The 15,163-nt window shown below is 45.8% G+C and overlaps 1 protein-coding gene across 1 annotated transcript in view; it reads left to right on the forward strand.

Moving 5' to 3' along the window:
• Positions 1-91: 91 nt before the first annotated feature.
• Positions 92-15,163, forward strand: part of necab2 (N-terminal EF-hand calcium binding protein 2) — a 101,568-nt gene continuing 86,496 nt past the window's right edge. The window contains exons 1-2 of the mRNA XM_070907956.1: positions 92-418; positions 5,705-5,729. Coding sequence (XP_070764057.1) covers positions 92-418; positions 5,705-5,729 — 352 coding nt within the window. The remainder of the gene's footprint in view (positions 419-5,704; positions 5,730-15,163) is intronic.

Genomic DNA, 15,163 nt, shown 5'->3' on the forward strand with positions numbered 1-15,163 from the left:
TCGGGTGGGTGCTGTGATGTAATGGGGAGGTGGGGTGGGGGCTTCTCTCTCTCCCCCATAGAGCGCAGCATGAGCGCTCCGCAGCAAAAGGATGTGTGAGCAGGCAGCGCGCTACTGTAGGGACGGAGTCCACAAACTGCTCAACAAAGAACAAGCCAAACTTCGAGCCCAGGAAAGCCGCGAGCAGCCGAAACCCGTAGCCGGTCAGGACAGCGAGTCCGCGACGGCAGCGCAGTCCGGAAACAGCGGCGCCCAGCCCGGTGGAATCGACGGGCTCGTCCGCTGGATCGTCACCAAAATGAGCGACAACAAGAACATCTCCAGCCGGGAGTACGCCTCCAGCAAGGAGGAGGTGGCCGTGGCTCAGGAGCAGTTCTTCGCCCCGGAGCCGCGGAGAGGCATCTCCGTCATTCTGGATGTGAGTATGGAGAGGCAGCAGGCGGTGGTCCGCCCGGCGGGGTGGGTGTGGAGGGTGCGCGCGGGATGAAGACGTCCGGTGAGCGGTGCGTGCGGACCGGTGCGGTGCGCACTGACGCACAGAAACGATCTGACAATGCACTGTTAAGGCTCTGCAGCTCGAGCTTAGCAGAGCAGGCAGGAGGTGTCCCTGCTCTACCGGTACTTTTGGGGGGAGGGGGTGTGGGGTCAGGTGGCTGTCGGGGATCAAACCTGCAACTGGACCGTCTCATGCTGCATTCCCGTCTTTCTCCTTGTTGCCCCGTCCAAACCCCCCCCCCCCCTTGTCCATTCCCCGCATCTTAAGCTTAGTCTCGAGTAGTTCAGTCCTGCACTGTATCAACACAGAGGTCTTCGCAGGTCCGGGTCGGTGCAGTACACCGTTACTTTCGGTGGTTTGATGGTTTTACTGTCAGTCCGGCGCGCACAGCCGCACGGCGTCAGTCAGCCACAGAGTCTGTTGGGATGCGTAAGGATGTTGGATCACTGCACTTTAATTATTCCTGTAAATGTCTTACTGCCATCTTTTCTTTATTGACATGATATTTTACCGCGCGCAGAGGTCAGCGGATAAACCTGCACCAAGGCGCAGCCCCCCCCCCCCCCCCCCCCCCGTGTTGGAAGTGCCAATTACGCAGCGCCATGTTGATTTAGGTCAGCTCATCAATACTATTGGGTTATTTTTCAACACCGCCCCACTAAAGCTCCCCCCTGGGGATCACCTGATGGCGCTTTAATGCCTTAATGGAGTAGACAACAAAAGAGAAAAGTAGTTCAGTTTCTCCAGACCCTGACCACGACCCAGATAGACTGATAGACTGATAAAAAAGGGGTCCATGGAAAGCTAATTATGATCAAGACCAGAGGGCCAATATATCCTAGTACCCTAGTAAACTAGTTGTCTGTGTCTGTGTGTGTGTGTGTGTGTATGTGTGTGTGTGTGTGGAGGGGTTGATGGGGGTGGGGGGTGTAGCCTAATTTGCTGCTGATGCTGCCTCCTTGAGAAGGGGACTGTCCACTCAGGCAGATGCAAGTGCAGCAGGGTTTGGTAAGCTTTGAGTGAGGAGGAGCCAGAATGGCTCTTGGACCTGTTTCTGATGTGTGACACGGGGGCAGCTGGTCTGTCTTCAGCAGGCCTGGCCTCGGGTAGATGCTGTATGTCTGACGTTTTGGGTTACGGGCAGGAAATGTTGAATTTCCATCCCATTTTTTTCCCCACAAACATGCCTCCTTTCCCCACTTTCAGGCTGAGTGAACACACAGGCTGCACGTTGGTTCACATTTCAGCCAGAGTTCCAGTTGGGAAACAGTGCTGGAATAGATTTGAATCGGCTGGGGAGAGATTTGGTTTTCCGCATATACACAGTCGCCTACATGCATTTCTTATTGCGATAACTTGCCACTCACTTCTTATCGAAGTGTTTCCGTGAGATTGTTTCCTTTTTGTTGCATTCCCCCGAGCGTTACAGTTATCTGCTGTACTCACTCTGATTGGTCGGTGCGCAGTGCGAGCCGCGCCTTCTGACATCAGTAGTGAACTCTTTCTGGCATTTTCTCTCCAGCTCACTTCCTGCATCGGCTTGAACTTTGAAATGTTAATCATTTTTGCCATTTTCCAATATTATTGACCCCGGCATTATTATCACGACGGAGAAGTCCACACCAAAGGGATTTTAGTGATTGCCGTGTGTGTGTGTGTGTGTGTGTGTGTGTGTGTGTGTGCGCGCGCGCGCCCCCGCACCCCCGCAGGCAGCATCCTCCTCATTAGACCCTCTGTGCTTGCTTGTTTCTCATCCTTTGCGGTTCCCGTCTTCTCCTTCATCTTAACCCTGACGCACCTTTCTTTCTATTATCTAAACCCCTTTCATCCTTTGTACTCTGCCCCTCCTTCCCTCTCTCCTCTCCCCCATATCCTCCTCCTCTTCCTCCTCTCCTCTCTCCTCAGCCAGGCCAAGAAAACATCCATTCTTAATAAGGTTAGGAGATGGATGCAACACCCTCCCCCCTCCCTCTGCCTCTGTCTTCTGCCTCTATTTTGTTCACTCTCCTTTGGCTGTCTCTCATTTTCTTCTCACTCTTCTGTTACAACTCTACACACACACACACACACACACACACACGCCTCCTCACCGCGACACTCTCCCTCCTCTCCAAGCTCGTCTGTCTCCAGCAGCTCCAGAGTTGGCTGTTTTCTGTGGAGTCGAGTGCACCCCGGGGTGCAGCCGGAGAGCAGAACAATGCAGAACAGCTTGTCATTTGGAACGCCGCGCGTCACAGCCGTTACTGACTTTCACTTTGGCCTGTTCAGACGGCTGCAGCCAGCGCCTGAATGCACCACACACTTATAAGCAATAAATGTGTCGAGTGAAGGATCTCTAGACGGGTTCATGTATTTTTGTAAGTGCACATTACTTAATAATTCGTTTGCAGCGTCCGTTCTGATGTTTGAACTGCAGTCATGACTGCTGTCAACGTTTTTCAATCGACATTGTGTTGAAATTAGGGCTGCAGCTAACGATTATTTTCATTATCAATTATCATTAATCTGCAAACGATTTTCTCAATTGATTCCTTTAAAGTTTTGCCTACACAATGTAATAAAAGGCCCGTTATAACTTCTCAGAGCCCAAGGTGATGTGTTCAACTTGGTTTTTTTTATCCAACCAGCAGTCCCATACCCAACAGTCTTCAATTTACTATCAAAGAAAAGCCTCAGATTCTCACATTTCAGGTCCTGGAAACAGAACATATTTGACTGAAACAATGAATTCACTGTCTAAATAGTTGCCGATTGATTTCCTCCTGACCAACAAATTGATTCACCATTCCAGCTTTGCTTGAAATATTGAATGTGTGTAAAAGTTTACACAGTCAAGTACTTTGTTGGTTATGAAAGTCAGAGACAAGTCTTGAGGCATTTCCCTCTGTCAGTTTTGTACATTTGTAGGTGAGAATTCTTCTGAGCTCTGCTCCGGCTCTGTTCTCCAGTGTGATGGAAGGAAATCTGTGTACATCACAGTCTTCCACATCCTGCCTGTGTAATGGGGCTGAGTTGAGGAGACCCTCCTCTCAGTAGCACTCACTCCTCCCCTGTAGGTTGGGAAAGACGTCTGTTAAAGGTGTCACTTTTGTCCTTCACAGGAACAGTTTCTGCGACAACAGTCCGCTGGTGACAGGTTTTCTCTGAAGAAAACGAGTATCAGCCCTCCCACTTTTTTTCCCCCGGCTGTTCATTTCTTTTTATGCACCCCCCCCCCCCCCCCCCCCCCCCTCACCATGTCTTTCTCTCTGCCTTCCACCTCTCTTCTGTCATTGTGCTGTTTTCTGGCAGTTGTTGTCAGCAGGAACAGTTTATATCACACTCGGAAGCCCTGATGAAAGTAAAAGACCTGCCACTTTCAATTCCATAGGGAGGCAAGCTTTCACTGAAGCTATAAATTAGCTCCCAGAATCGCGTGTGTTCATACATGCATAGCATGTGGTGCACACGCACACAGCAAGTAAATAAGTCAGTGTGTGTGTGTGTGTGCATAACATTTGAGAGTTTTTATCCTCTGTCACACTAATAAACTCTTCAGTCCCGTGGCTCCTAACGCGTCTTACCACACACTGCTGCACCTTATCTGGTTGAGTCACACTTTGTTTAAGAGCTTGTGTGTGGTGGACTCAGCGAATCGGGCTGCGCTGGTTAACAAACTGAATGGAAGACCAAACATGTCTGTTTTCCAGTTCGTTCGCTCGCTGGGTTCTGTTCGGGCCGCTCTGTTCTGCTTAAAAAAAAACAACAAAACAACAATCACATTATGCGCGTTTAACCATCCGTCTCTTCAGCCGAAATGTGACTTCATGTAAACGTTCTGCCCCAGAGCCCAAGGTTTCCATTTACAAACCTCATTAAAAGTAAAAGTGTACTTACAGGCGCTCACCAAGTTACAAATGAAAAAAGAAGGTCGAATTTAATGGCTTAACAGCTTGAAATGACTTTGTTTTCAGGATGCCGTAGCTTATGTTGCTGTCCGAAACAATTAGCCACCAATTTCCATGTTACTATTTCTGTCTGTTTCTGAACATGCTTTCTAATATTACATTTTTGATGTTTGTCATTTATAGCCTGACGGATAGCTGTATTAGAACATTTGAACTCCACTGATTTCACACATCAAAGTGTGTTCGCAGGCCTGAGGGATTCCTACTGCACATGTTTTCGCCGTGCCGTAGTGTTTACTAGTCTAACCATGCTTGTTAAGCGTTTGCTTTTAGCCGTAGTTCCATCATCATTGGCCGGTAACTTGCAGACGCGTACCACCCCGGGTTTGTTTGTGTTTTGCATGTTCAGTTACAGTTCACATACTAACCCACATTTTTGGGAACACACACACACACACACACACACACACACACTGGGTTAGACCAAGTATGGGTGTGTGTGTGTGTTTATGGGGTGGGGTGGGGTGGGGGGTAAAGTAGGTTAAGCCTGTTATTTATGTTGAATGTAATCCATGCATGTTATATGGTGAGCTATGTGAAGTGTTTATACTTTATTGAGAATTAATAACTTCACCACTTACCTGCTTTCCTGAGAGGGATTGGATTTACCTGCAGGAATGGTACAAGCAGCCTAGATTGGCTCCTGCTGATGGAAGGGTCTATTTAAGCAGTTGCTCTGTGGGGGGGGGGTTGGACGTCAGTGTGTAGCTGTGTGCACGTGCCGTCAAGTTAATTTAAGTCACATTACTATGATTTGAGTTTTGTTCAGTTATGCAAAGTTAACTTTTTTCTTTTGTTTGTGCATATTTGTGGACACACGTGTGTCACGGTGCCGCCGTTATTTTTGTAAATAAAACACCTTTTGTTCTACATGGACCAAGTTTCTCGCGTCTGCCTCGTACCACTCTCCCGGTCAGGCTTCCCCACACTTTGGTTTTTAGTTACAGCGGACGCAAGCAACTCATAGCCACGTTTATTGGAGCTTACCACAGCTTTTGAAACCATTCAGTTTCATTAAACTACTTAATCTTTTAATCATGCCCCTCAAATCAATTTTCATTTGCATGTATATTATTGTGTCCACCCCATGTAACTACTGATTATTCACTAAAAAGTAACTTTCCGGTTTGGAATTGATTGATTGAGTGTTGGAACAGAGTTCCTTCGATGTCTTTTATGTGATTTTACGTCCTTCCTGTTTATACCTCCTGCAGCTCACCTTCGGGGATACTAACTACACTGTCCTGCTTTCTGTTCACAGATATTCAGAAGAGCTGACAAAGATGGTGAGTGAATTCATTTACTATCTTAATTGCTCTCTGTAGACCTGGAGAGAACACACATCTGAGAATGTTAGCTCGTATAATGTATTTAACGAACATTATCCATTAGAAGAACTATCTGAGATATACTGAATAACGTAGCCTAAGTTGATGTATGTTGGTAAACAGTATGATTTCATCTGATTTAAGAGTTTTACACATGGTATGCAGTACTCGTACCTCTCTGTTTGTCTTATAGTTGGCAGGAAATCTAAAACCAGATTTCAATGAAAAGAATCATAAAACATGGAATAGTAGAGCGTCAATGGAAATCCTCCCTGCACATATCCATTGATGCCCTATCGTTGTACGTCTTTCACCATGATGTTTTAATCCTGCAACACGCAAAGACTACAATCATTTTAAGGGTTTCTCAACACTGAACATAAGAAAGGACATTTTTGAACATTTTTGAATGGGGGAAAAAAATGGTACGTGTTCCTCTTGATTGGCCTTTATAATTGGTGACATTAGCACTTATCACTCTACTTCACTCCTGTCTAATATCATTAATAATGGCTGCATTCCACGTAGGTGTTTCAGGGCCCAGGTGCTGTGCATACTGGTACAAGTTGAGTTACACCAAGTCAAAATGTCAGTGCTTTAAGAAAGGTTTATCAGTAAAATAGAGAGGAGGATTGCACGGCCTTGGCAGAGGTATGTATGCTCTCTCAATGCTTTCTACCATTGTTTTCATGCAGTTTGCTTTCCAGGGTCAAAAATGAGCATGAAGTGAACCTAACAACCTGTTCCTGAACTGTTTTGGCCGCGTTGGGTAGTTTTTCAGACAGATGATTGTGTTTCAGCACAGACCTAAGATTTATTGTCTCTGAAGCCTTTTGTATAGCGGGAAACTACCGAGCACGAGGCTCCGTCTGTGTGCTGCAGTGTGCTGTATTTTTAGCATGTTGGGACACTGAAGTGTTTTCAAAGGGGAAAGTTTATCTTGCTGTGTAGCGGTGCCATCGAGCAGTTTGTTTATACCCTCTGGCATCGCACGCGCTGCTACTCTCTCTCCCTCTCTATTGCTTCATCTTCTCCCTTTGCATCCCTTCCTGCTCCATCCATCTTTCCCCTTTCTCATCCTCTCCCTCCGCGCCTCTTTTATCACTTTTGTCACTGACAAAAAAAAAAGAATTGAACTAATGAGGAAACAGCATATAAAGCTTTGCTTTTATGGCAGCCAGATGGCCATTTGCTCTTCCAGTGTGTGTGTGTGTGTGTGTGTGTGTGTGGAGGGGGTTTTCTCTGCTATCCAAGCTGATTACTCCTCTCCAGCACAGCTATGTTCCCAAAATGTATCTCTGTAAAGAAGATGTCTGTTCACTTTAACGTGCACTACCATGGTGGTTTATTTAGTCGTTGCTTAGTCATCATGTCCGACCTCTGTTTCATTAGTTGTTAGCACAATAGCTGTGTGTGTGTGTGTGTGTGTGTGTGTCGGCGTGGGCAGATGCACAATGCACACAATCCATTTGTCAACTCAAGTTGGACGCCGGCGAGCATAAACAATTTTTCCAGATGATTTAACTGTTGACACCATTGCTGTAGATGACATTGTCATGGCGCCTGGGGTTATTCCAGGAGACCAGCGTGCCTCTACGACAGGCTGTGGCATCGGCTGTCAACACTTTAAATGCTTGCACTACCTAATTGCCAACTGCTCCGACACGGAACGTCAGCCGAGACGCAACAAGAACCATGCCGATCTCATCGCGAGCGCAGACCAGTTGTGTCAACGCTAAAGCAGCTCTTTCTCCACCTCAAACAAGCTGTAGTGCTGATTGTGTGCAACTTAATGACAACAGTCTCTTGTTGTGGGGTTGGGGGGGGGGGGGGGGGGGTCCATGGCTGCTAGAGACGCACAGCTGCAAAGTGTCTTAAAAGAGAGGCAGACGTAAAAGAGCTGCAGTGAGCAACAAGGAGAGAAGAAGAAGAAGAAACGACGGTTATCGTGAAGAAGCCTAGTTATGTGATGTATGGGAGGCAGACTGGAAAGGAAGAACCAGCGAGGCACAAGCTGACGAAGAGCTATTTTTACCCTCCTCCTCTCTCCCGGGAGAAGACCGGGGAACTGTTTTTAATGAGCAAGAGAGGGAGAAGGGAGATGCTAACGGGTGGAGAGGAGAGAATTGTTAAAATAAAAAGAAGGTGCAGGGGAGGGAAGAGATTGACAGACGGAGAGGCAGGAGGTGGCAGCGTCTGCAATGAAGAGGAGGACAGAGAGCGAGAGAGAGGAAGAGGAGAGAGGAGAGAGGAGCAGGGCCAAGAGAGGAAGAGGAGAGAGGATCATATATCTGACAACAGGGCAGTAATTGAGGTTTAATTGGCCGAGTTCTGTCTTTACATTCATAGCACAGATTTCAGGGCCGGCCTCCCCGCCCGCAAGCTGCTGAAACAGCAAACCAGGGAAGTGTGTGTGTGTGTGTGTGTGTGTGTGTGTGTGTGTGTGTGTGTGTGTGTGCATTATGCATCCATGCCTGCTTCAAACACAACTTGCATGCATCGGTGAGTTTTTTTGTGTGTGTGCTGGTGTGTAAAATAGAAGTATAAGTGTATCAGTACGCCTGAGCTTGTTGGCTTGTGCGTGTACGTGTGCATTCTGTGTGTGTGTGTGTCTGTGTGTGTCTGTGTGTGTGTGTGTGTGTGTGTGTGTGTGTGTTGTCTGTGATCATCGCGGCTGACTCAAAGCCATTGTTATGCAGCTGGTGGAGTGTTTCAGAAGCCAATAATTCTCTGAAATAGTTGCATCACTTGACAGCACTTAGTTTACTGTTTGCACTTGCAGCAGCACCTCTAATATGCCACAGTCCGCGGAGCTGCTGTTGCTCTTTGAAACGTCATCTTTGCCAAGTACAACGGAAATGTCATGAAATAATAACTCGGGGTCGCTGGTTTAACTGCATTGTTGTGTAACTGCTGCAGGAAGGAAACCAAGTTCCGAGTTCTAAAAATGAACTCGAAACCGCATTCAACCCCGAATCCTTAGCTACAACATTTCATTAGGCTTTTGCAGCATTAAAGGTCCCTGTACTTGGTGGGTGGTGCTGTGCCTGGAGCAGATGGCCTGCTGGGGGGCGTGGCTGAGTGCGGTGACCGCACAGTTGTGACATCACAACCTTACGGAAGTCCTGACGGCGCGCTTAAGGGTTTCTGAATACGGGCTGTGTTTCATTTCTCGGTGGACTGAGCGCTTTGATGCTTTCACAGTATTTATACAGCACCTAGAGCTGCTTAGTAATCATCATCATCATAATCAAACAAGACATGGGGATCTCACTTGCTTTACACATACGATATGGGACCTTTAATATGTAACTAATTAGTACATGTGTTTGAACACATCATTGTAAGTATAGACTTTTTAACAGTAGACATTTTGATTAATTGTCACTGTAGGAAAAACAAGTGTTACTTATAACATTAACAATGGCTCTGTTGTATTTGATGCATCTATTTATTTACGGGCACATTTGAAGAGAATGAGTTATTGTCAATGTCATCAGCAGCGCCTGTGTTTTTCCTACTATGACAAGTCAAAATGTCTGCCGTGAAAAAGGCCTATTTACTATATTTACTGTCCACCATTTCATGTGAGTGTCACAAATTCCCATGAAACAAGTAGTGTCCATAGCATGTGCGTTACTTTCTGCAAACAGTCCCGGGCCCCGTGGCATAGGCATCACTGAGCCTCTGCCTGGGCTTCTTTCTAAAGCCCTGTGACTTTTACACTTTGTGACACCTGATCTAATTAAGGGGAAAACATTTTCATGGCACCTTTGGACTTTGACAACCCGGTGGAGAGACACTGACACAAGCAGCATTTTGCATCTCATCTCATCTCATCAGCTGGCGGGTATTTATTTATTTTTCCTCCTCTTGCTTCTTGCCTTGCGACTCATCAGCCATCTGCTAATTATCGTCACAGTGTTTGACAGAAAGACAGAAAGCAGACGGAGTTTAAGGGAGGCTTGTTTATCCACGCTGCCAAGACGAGACAAAATTACAACCTTCCAGCTAAAAGGAAACAGGAGGGCGCAGCTGCTTCTGTCCAGCGTGGCCAAACAGAGCTCATCACTGTTTCATTCATGAAAGTGGCCTCCTCGTTTGGTTTTGTCTGGGTGTTGGGTGCCAAAGTGTTTAGTAGCTGTGCACTCCACTTCCACCCGTCAGGTCACCTGTCAGTCTGTCCTCCATTTCCTGGATTGCCTGTTTCTGGTTTTCTGTTTCTTTCTTTCTTTCTTTCTCTTTTCTGCCACGTATCATAGCTTGTGCTACCTGGTACAGACACTTTTACCTCCCTGAAAAGCTGAAATTCACAACTACTGCCACGTAATTCCATAAGACAGCTTTTCTCTTCCTTATTGAAGAGGAAGTGTGAATCGTTAGTTTTAACAGGGATGATGTCAAATCAAGAAAAACGAAGATTTCGATAGAAGATGGTGGGATGTGTTATTGATTTCTCTGCCCAATACGTCTTCTTTCGACTGGCCATAGCAAGCCTCTGCAGACAGGGTGTAGCTCTATGTTAGCCCCACCACCGTCCTGAACTACTTTCAACGTATTCACCCTTTTTTATGTATGTATCAGCTTCTCGCTGCTCTTCTTGATGAACTGATTACATCGTACATCAGATCTCTCTGGTGCTTGGACAAAAAATCCCGACATGTCAACAATATTTGCACGCTGCCTAATACAGTACAGCAAGTTGCCATTACTCCAGTCATCCTGCCACGGCTTTCCTAGATTCTGCTCGAAATTTTAAAGTTTGGTTCTACTTTTTGTGACAGTTAGTCATCGTCACTTACTATCACTTGACCGCTGTGTTCTCGATTCCAGGCACTTTGGGTTCAGCATTATGTGATCTCATTCTCTCGGTGGTTGTCATATAAAAGTTGGTGTTGCGACTTTCTCACTAGGAACCTTTTGAGCAGACGTATTCTCCCTTGAATCGAGTCATCAGTGTTTCTCAGTGAATGCGCTCTCACCCGCTCGCCCACTGTGGCTGCAACTTTCTGGATTGACTGTGTTGAGTGAGTTGGAGACAGCAGAGCTGTGAACGTGTTTACCAATCACTGATCTCCATTGTTTGCCTGGGGAACTCCTTCTCCTTTGACCATTTAATTTGTTTACTTAGTTTACTTGGTTTTTTTTGTCCATATCCGAATTGCTGCGTGTGTATGTCATCAAGCGACTTCTAGGAACTTTTCAAACAAGCTTTCATTGAAATCTGTGGAATCACTTGCAGAGACAAGTAACTCAATGTGAACTTTTGTTTAGAGTTCAACTTTGGTGAACGTTCACTATAGCCTGCAAGTCCTTATCTCACCAAACCTCCATTAACGCCTATTACGAAGACATATGGATCATTTTCACTGTGCCACTTTCTGGTGTGACTGGGTGGGGATTAAGTCCCAAATTGCCAATATTTGCACAAAGATCATTTTCTTCATGATGAGGCCAGGCGTAGTTGCTCAGAGATTTGTGGCACAACTGCAAAGCCTTTACAGGAGCACAGGGATGAATGAGTAGTGATGATCAAACAGACCAAAATAGTAAAGGAAGAGGATAGAAGTTTAAAGCAAGACAAAAGTCAAGAAACTGAAAACTAAGAGACAGAAGAGTGCGACAGAGTGATGGCGTGTGTCAAAGGAGCAGGAATATGAATAGGAGGTGAGGAGGATGAGGACAAGTGTTTGGATGAAGAGAGCTTGCCGTATCGCTGTCAACAGAAAGAATGAGACAATGAGAGGAAAGCAAGACATACGTCAGTTGAGGAAAAAAACTGACAAGTGGCAGGCACAAGGGAGAGATGAGGCAGTGCAGACAGACAGCATGATGGCCCGTACTGGAGCATTTAGTTCATGGTTTATTCAACAGGAGCCAGCTGATTCACGGTCTTACACAGAGGCATCTAACATCTCTGTTAGCTGTCTGTTTCCAAAAACCTGTGGTAGAAGTTTTTAAGGTCGACGTCTTTGCACTTTGGAAGTTTAAAGGACATTTTGGGAAGTACTATTCGCTTTCTTGCCTTGTGTCCGCTGAAAAGATTGACACCAATCTCATGTCTAAATATAAAGCTACAGCCAGGAGTTGGTCAGGTTAGCTTAGCTTAGCTTAGCACAAGGCTAACATGCGAGTGGTAGGTATCAACCTTCTCATCTTAAACAATTTCTACTTAGTCTTGAAGATGGACTTCTTCTGACTCCTATGCCCCAAAAGCTGAGCCTTAAAGCAACAGCTTGACATTTTGGGAAATATGCTGATTCGCTCTCTTGCGTAGAAGTAAATTAGCTTAACATACACCGCTAGCCTGGCCCTGTACAAAGGTAACAAAATATGCCAAATAAAATACAACATGTTGTGAGCTTTAGAGGTGCTAGTTGGCAGATTTAGTTACTTTTGGACAGAGCCAGGCTAGCTGTTTCCCATCTTTATGCTAAGCTAAGCCTTATATTTGACAGACAGATATGACAGTGGTATCGATCTTCTCGTCTAGCTCACCCAAAATTTCAAACTATCCCTTTAAAGTGAAATTCCATCACATCCATCCTAATTTCGACATAACTTTGTATTGATTGGTTGGCTTGACAGCAGTGTTTAAATGGCAGGCAGCAAGTCTACGGCGACCAGACGTCCCGGTTCCCGACGGATATCTGTAAAACACTAAAATGTCCCAGTCCATCGGGCGGGCAGTCGTGCCTGGCTGGGCGCCTGGGTTTTCAGACAGCCAGGCTTCATATCAACCAGGCTGTTCCTCGGGGGGAATACCAGTTCATCTGCCGCTCATACTGTAAGCCCTCACATGTTGAACTAGTAACCGGGGAAATATGCAGGTCGACCATCAGTGTGAAACCACACAGAACATACGGACTGAAACTGGAAACATGAGCAAAGCTGTGGAGAGAACTCACTCCGACTCCAACATTGTAGCTGCGATAGAGCATCTCTATACCAATAAATAAATCCCATGGGTTCGACTGAGGAAGAATTACCTGAATAAGGCTATCCAGCACTACCAGCTGTAGCAAATGTATAATTCATATATTTTGTAAGTAGTAGAGTAGTAGGAATTGATTCACCTAGAATAACTGACTGTCTTGAGGGCTTAAGGGCTGAAACCCCGCTGTAACTACAGTGACGTGCATGCTTTATTATCACACATACCTGAATATTTAAATGAAACCCAAATGATCAGAATGATCTGTTATGCATGCACGTTAGGTCTCGTTCCGGAATCATAAGTGGGAATGATTTTGGCTGTGAACAGTGAAACGGTGGGCCCGTCGACGCTGCAGCTCGTCAGTCAGCCAGTCAGTCAGAATGGTGTCATGTGTATCTAATTACCTGCAGTCTTTAATCACTGACACGGCTGCTAACCCCAGAGTGCCGCACGCCGAGGGAGCCGGAGAGGAGACGAGAGAATACAGAGGGGGAGTTCTGTCGGAGTGACAGGAATGGGAGGAAAAGCACAGAGAGGAAAGTGTTTTTGCTGTCAGGGCGTTCTATGAGAACCCAATACATTGTTTTCCTGAAAAGACTCGAAAGGTGTGAATTACAGTTGTTGTCGTTGCTGCCAGTGTAAAATCCTACCTCCAGTGTCAAATCCTACCTCTTCCTCATTGTAACATTGATCCAGTTTTGAGTCCCAAAGCCTGGGAGCAAGACTGTGCCCGCACGAAAACCAGCTCAATCCGAAAATGCCGTTTACATGTGCGAATGACACTCGTGCAAGGTTTCTGTGCACAGTGACGAGCCTGCACAGTAGGAAAAAGACTACTGAGTATGGATGTTAGCTGTCAAGGCAAACAGTATTCCTTCGCCGCTGCACCAAGACATCAAATCACCATGTTAATGCTCGTGAACCATCTGACAAAATAAACAAATAGGCCTTAATGGCGCTGGCGGTTGTGTGATTGGTTTCAAATGAGCGATTGCAGAGAAAGCCGGGGGCGACAGAAAGTTTGTCCACGCCCGCTCAGTATCTCAGTGTGTGTGTGTGTGTGTGTGTGTGTGTGTGTGTTGGCTGCAGGGTCGTGGACGGGTGGCTGGTTCTTCTAAAATGACTTCATTAAAACACCTGAACACACATTCAGTCCAATTCTTACAGCAAGAAGAAAGAAATATAAATGCTGCGTCAACTCACATTGTTTTTTAATTCGCTTTAGACGAAGAGAAGCTTTTGTCTTCAAGTCGCATGTCTCTGTTGTGTGAGCCTCTTTGTTGAGGAATATGTGCCTTTAAAAAACAAAATTCTGCATTGACGCAAACATTTTACTTAATTACTTATTATATAGGCGGTAAAATGATTATATTCATTTCATTGTATTTCCATACCCGTAGTCAGGATACAGAACGGTTATATGAAATATATGATTACAAACAACCATAATCCAAAACTCAGCCTGACATCTATGCTGATGACGAGCTGCATCAGATCTTGGCACACACAATAACATCCTCGGAGTGTCATTATACTGCTCTTTACAGCAGATGCGCAGTATGCCACAGTAATCCCTGAAGAGCCAGACCCTGGATCAGTTTAGCACATGTAGAATGTACATAAAAGTGTGTTACCCGGAGCATATCCTCTGGCTGTTGTTGAGACGTGTCTCCATCAGCCATTAAGTCGTGTGTGAACTGTGAGCCGGATATTTGACCTCACTGCTTACCTTGACGGCGTTTCCACTTCGGGTTCAGGAGAGACTTTCTCTCATCAACACATGATTGGCAGCGTGCAGCAGAAAGGCAACATAACCAGGTCACTACTCTTTCTTTAGTATGATAACTAAATGGTATCTATGTGGACGCCCGGTCTACAAAATGAGATATTCAAAATAGACATAAAATGACTTGACTAGGCCGCCAGTTTTACATCATACAACATGGCTCCTGTAGTTTTCAGTAACGAGCCGAACTCGACACTGAATGAGTGAAGGGATGTGATGTGAAGGAAAAAAAAAGGGATTGTGTGCAGGTTCCTGTGCGAGGGAGGGGGGAGGCCAGAGGGGATTGGAGTCTCTTTGTTCGCCGTCTTGGTCGTCTGGATTTGGATCAAAGGCTGCGAGTTAAGACGCCCCTTTGAAGACGTTTTCCTCACCTGACGCTTTCTTCCCTCTGCTGGGTCGAGATCAACCCCCCCCCCCCCTTTACGGCTCATTCACTTGGAATATTTGCACGGTATAAAAAAAAAAGCTGAAATGGAAGCCTTTAGATACAGAACTGTTATTTTTTTTAAAGTATAGAAGAGGGGAGGTAGGGGGTGGTAGGATTTTGGCACAACATTTTGAAATCAGTCCGATATAGTGAGAGCAGAATATAATGAAGTCTTTTATCTTGTGGAGCTTCTGTTTTTGATTTCAAAAGGTTCAAAATATATGAACTCTATAATATGATTT

Source organism: Enoplosus armatus, chromosome 6 (assembly GCF_043641665.1).
Source record: "Enoplosus armatus isolate fEnoArm2 chromosome 6, fEnoArm2.hap1, whole genome shotgun sequence".
NCBI classification, from domain to species: Eukaryota; Metazoa; Chordata; class Actinopteri; order Centrarchiformes; family Enoplosidae; genus Enoplosus; species Enoplosus armatus.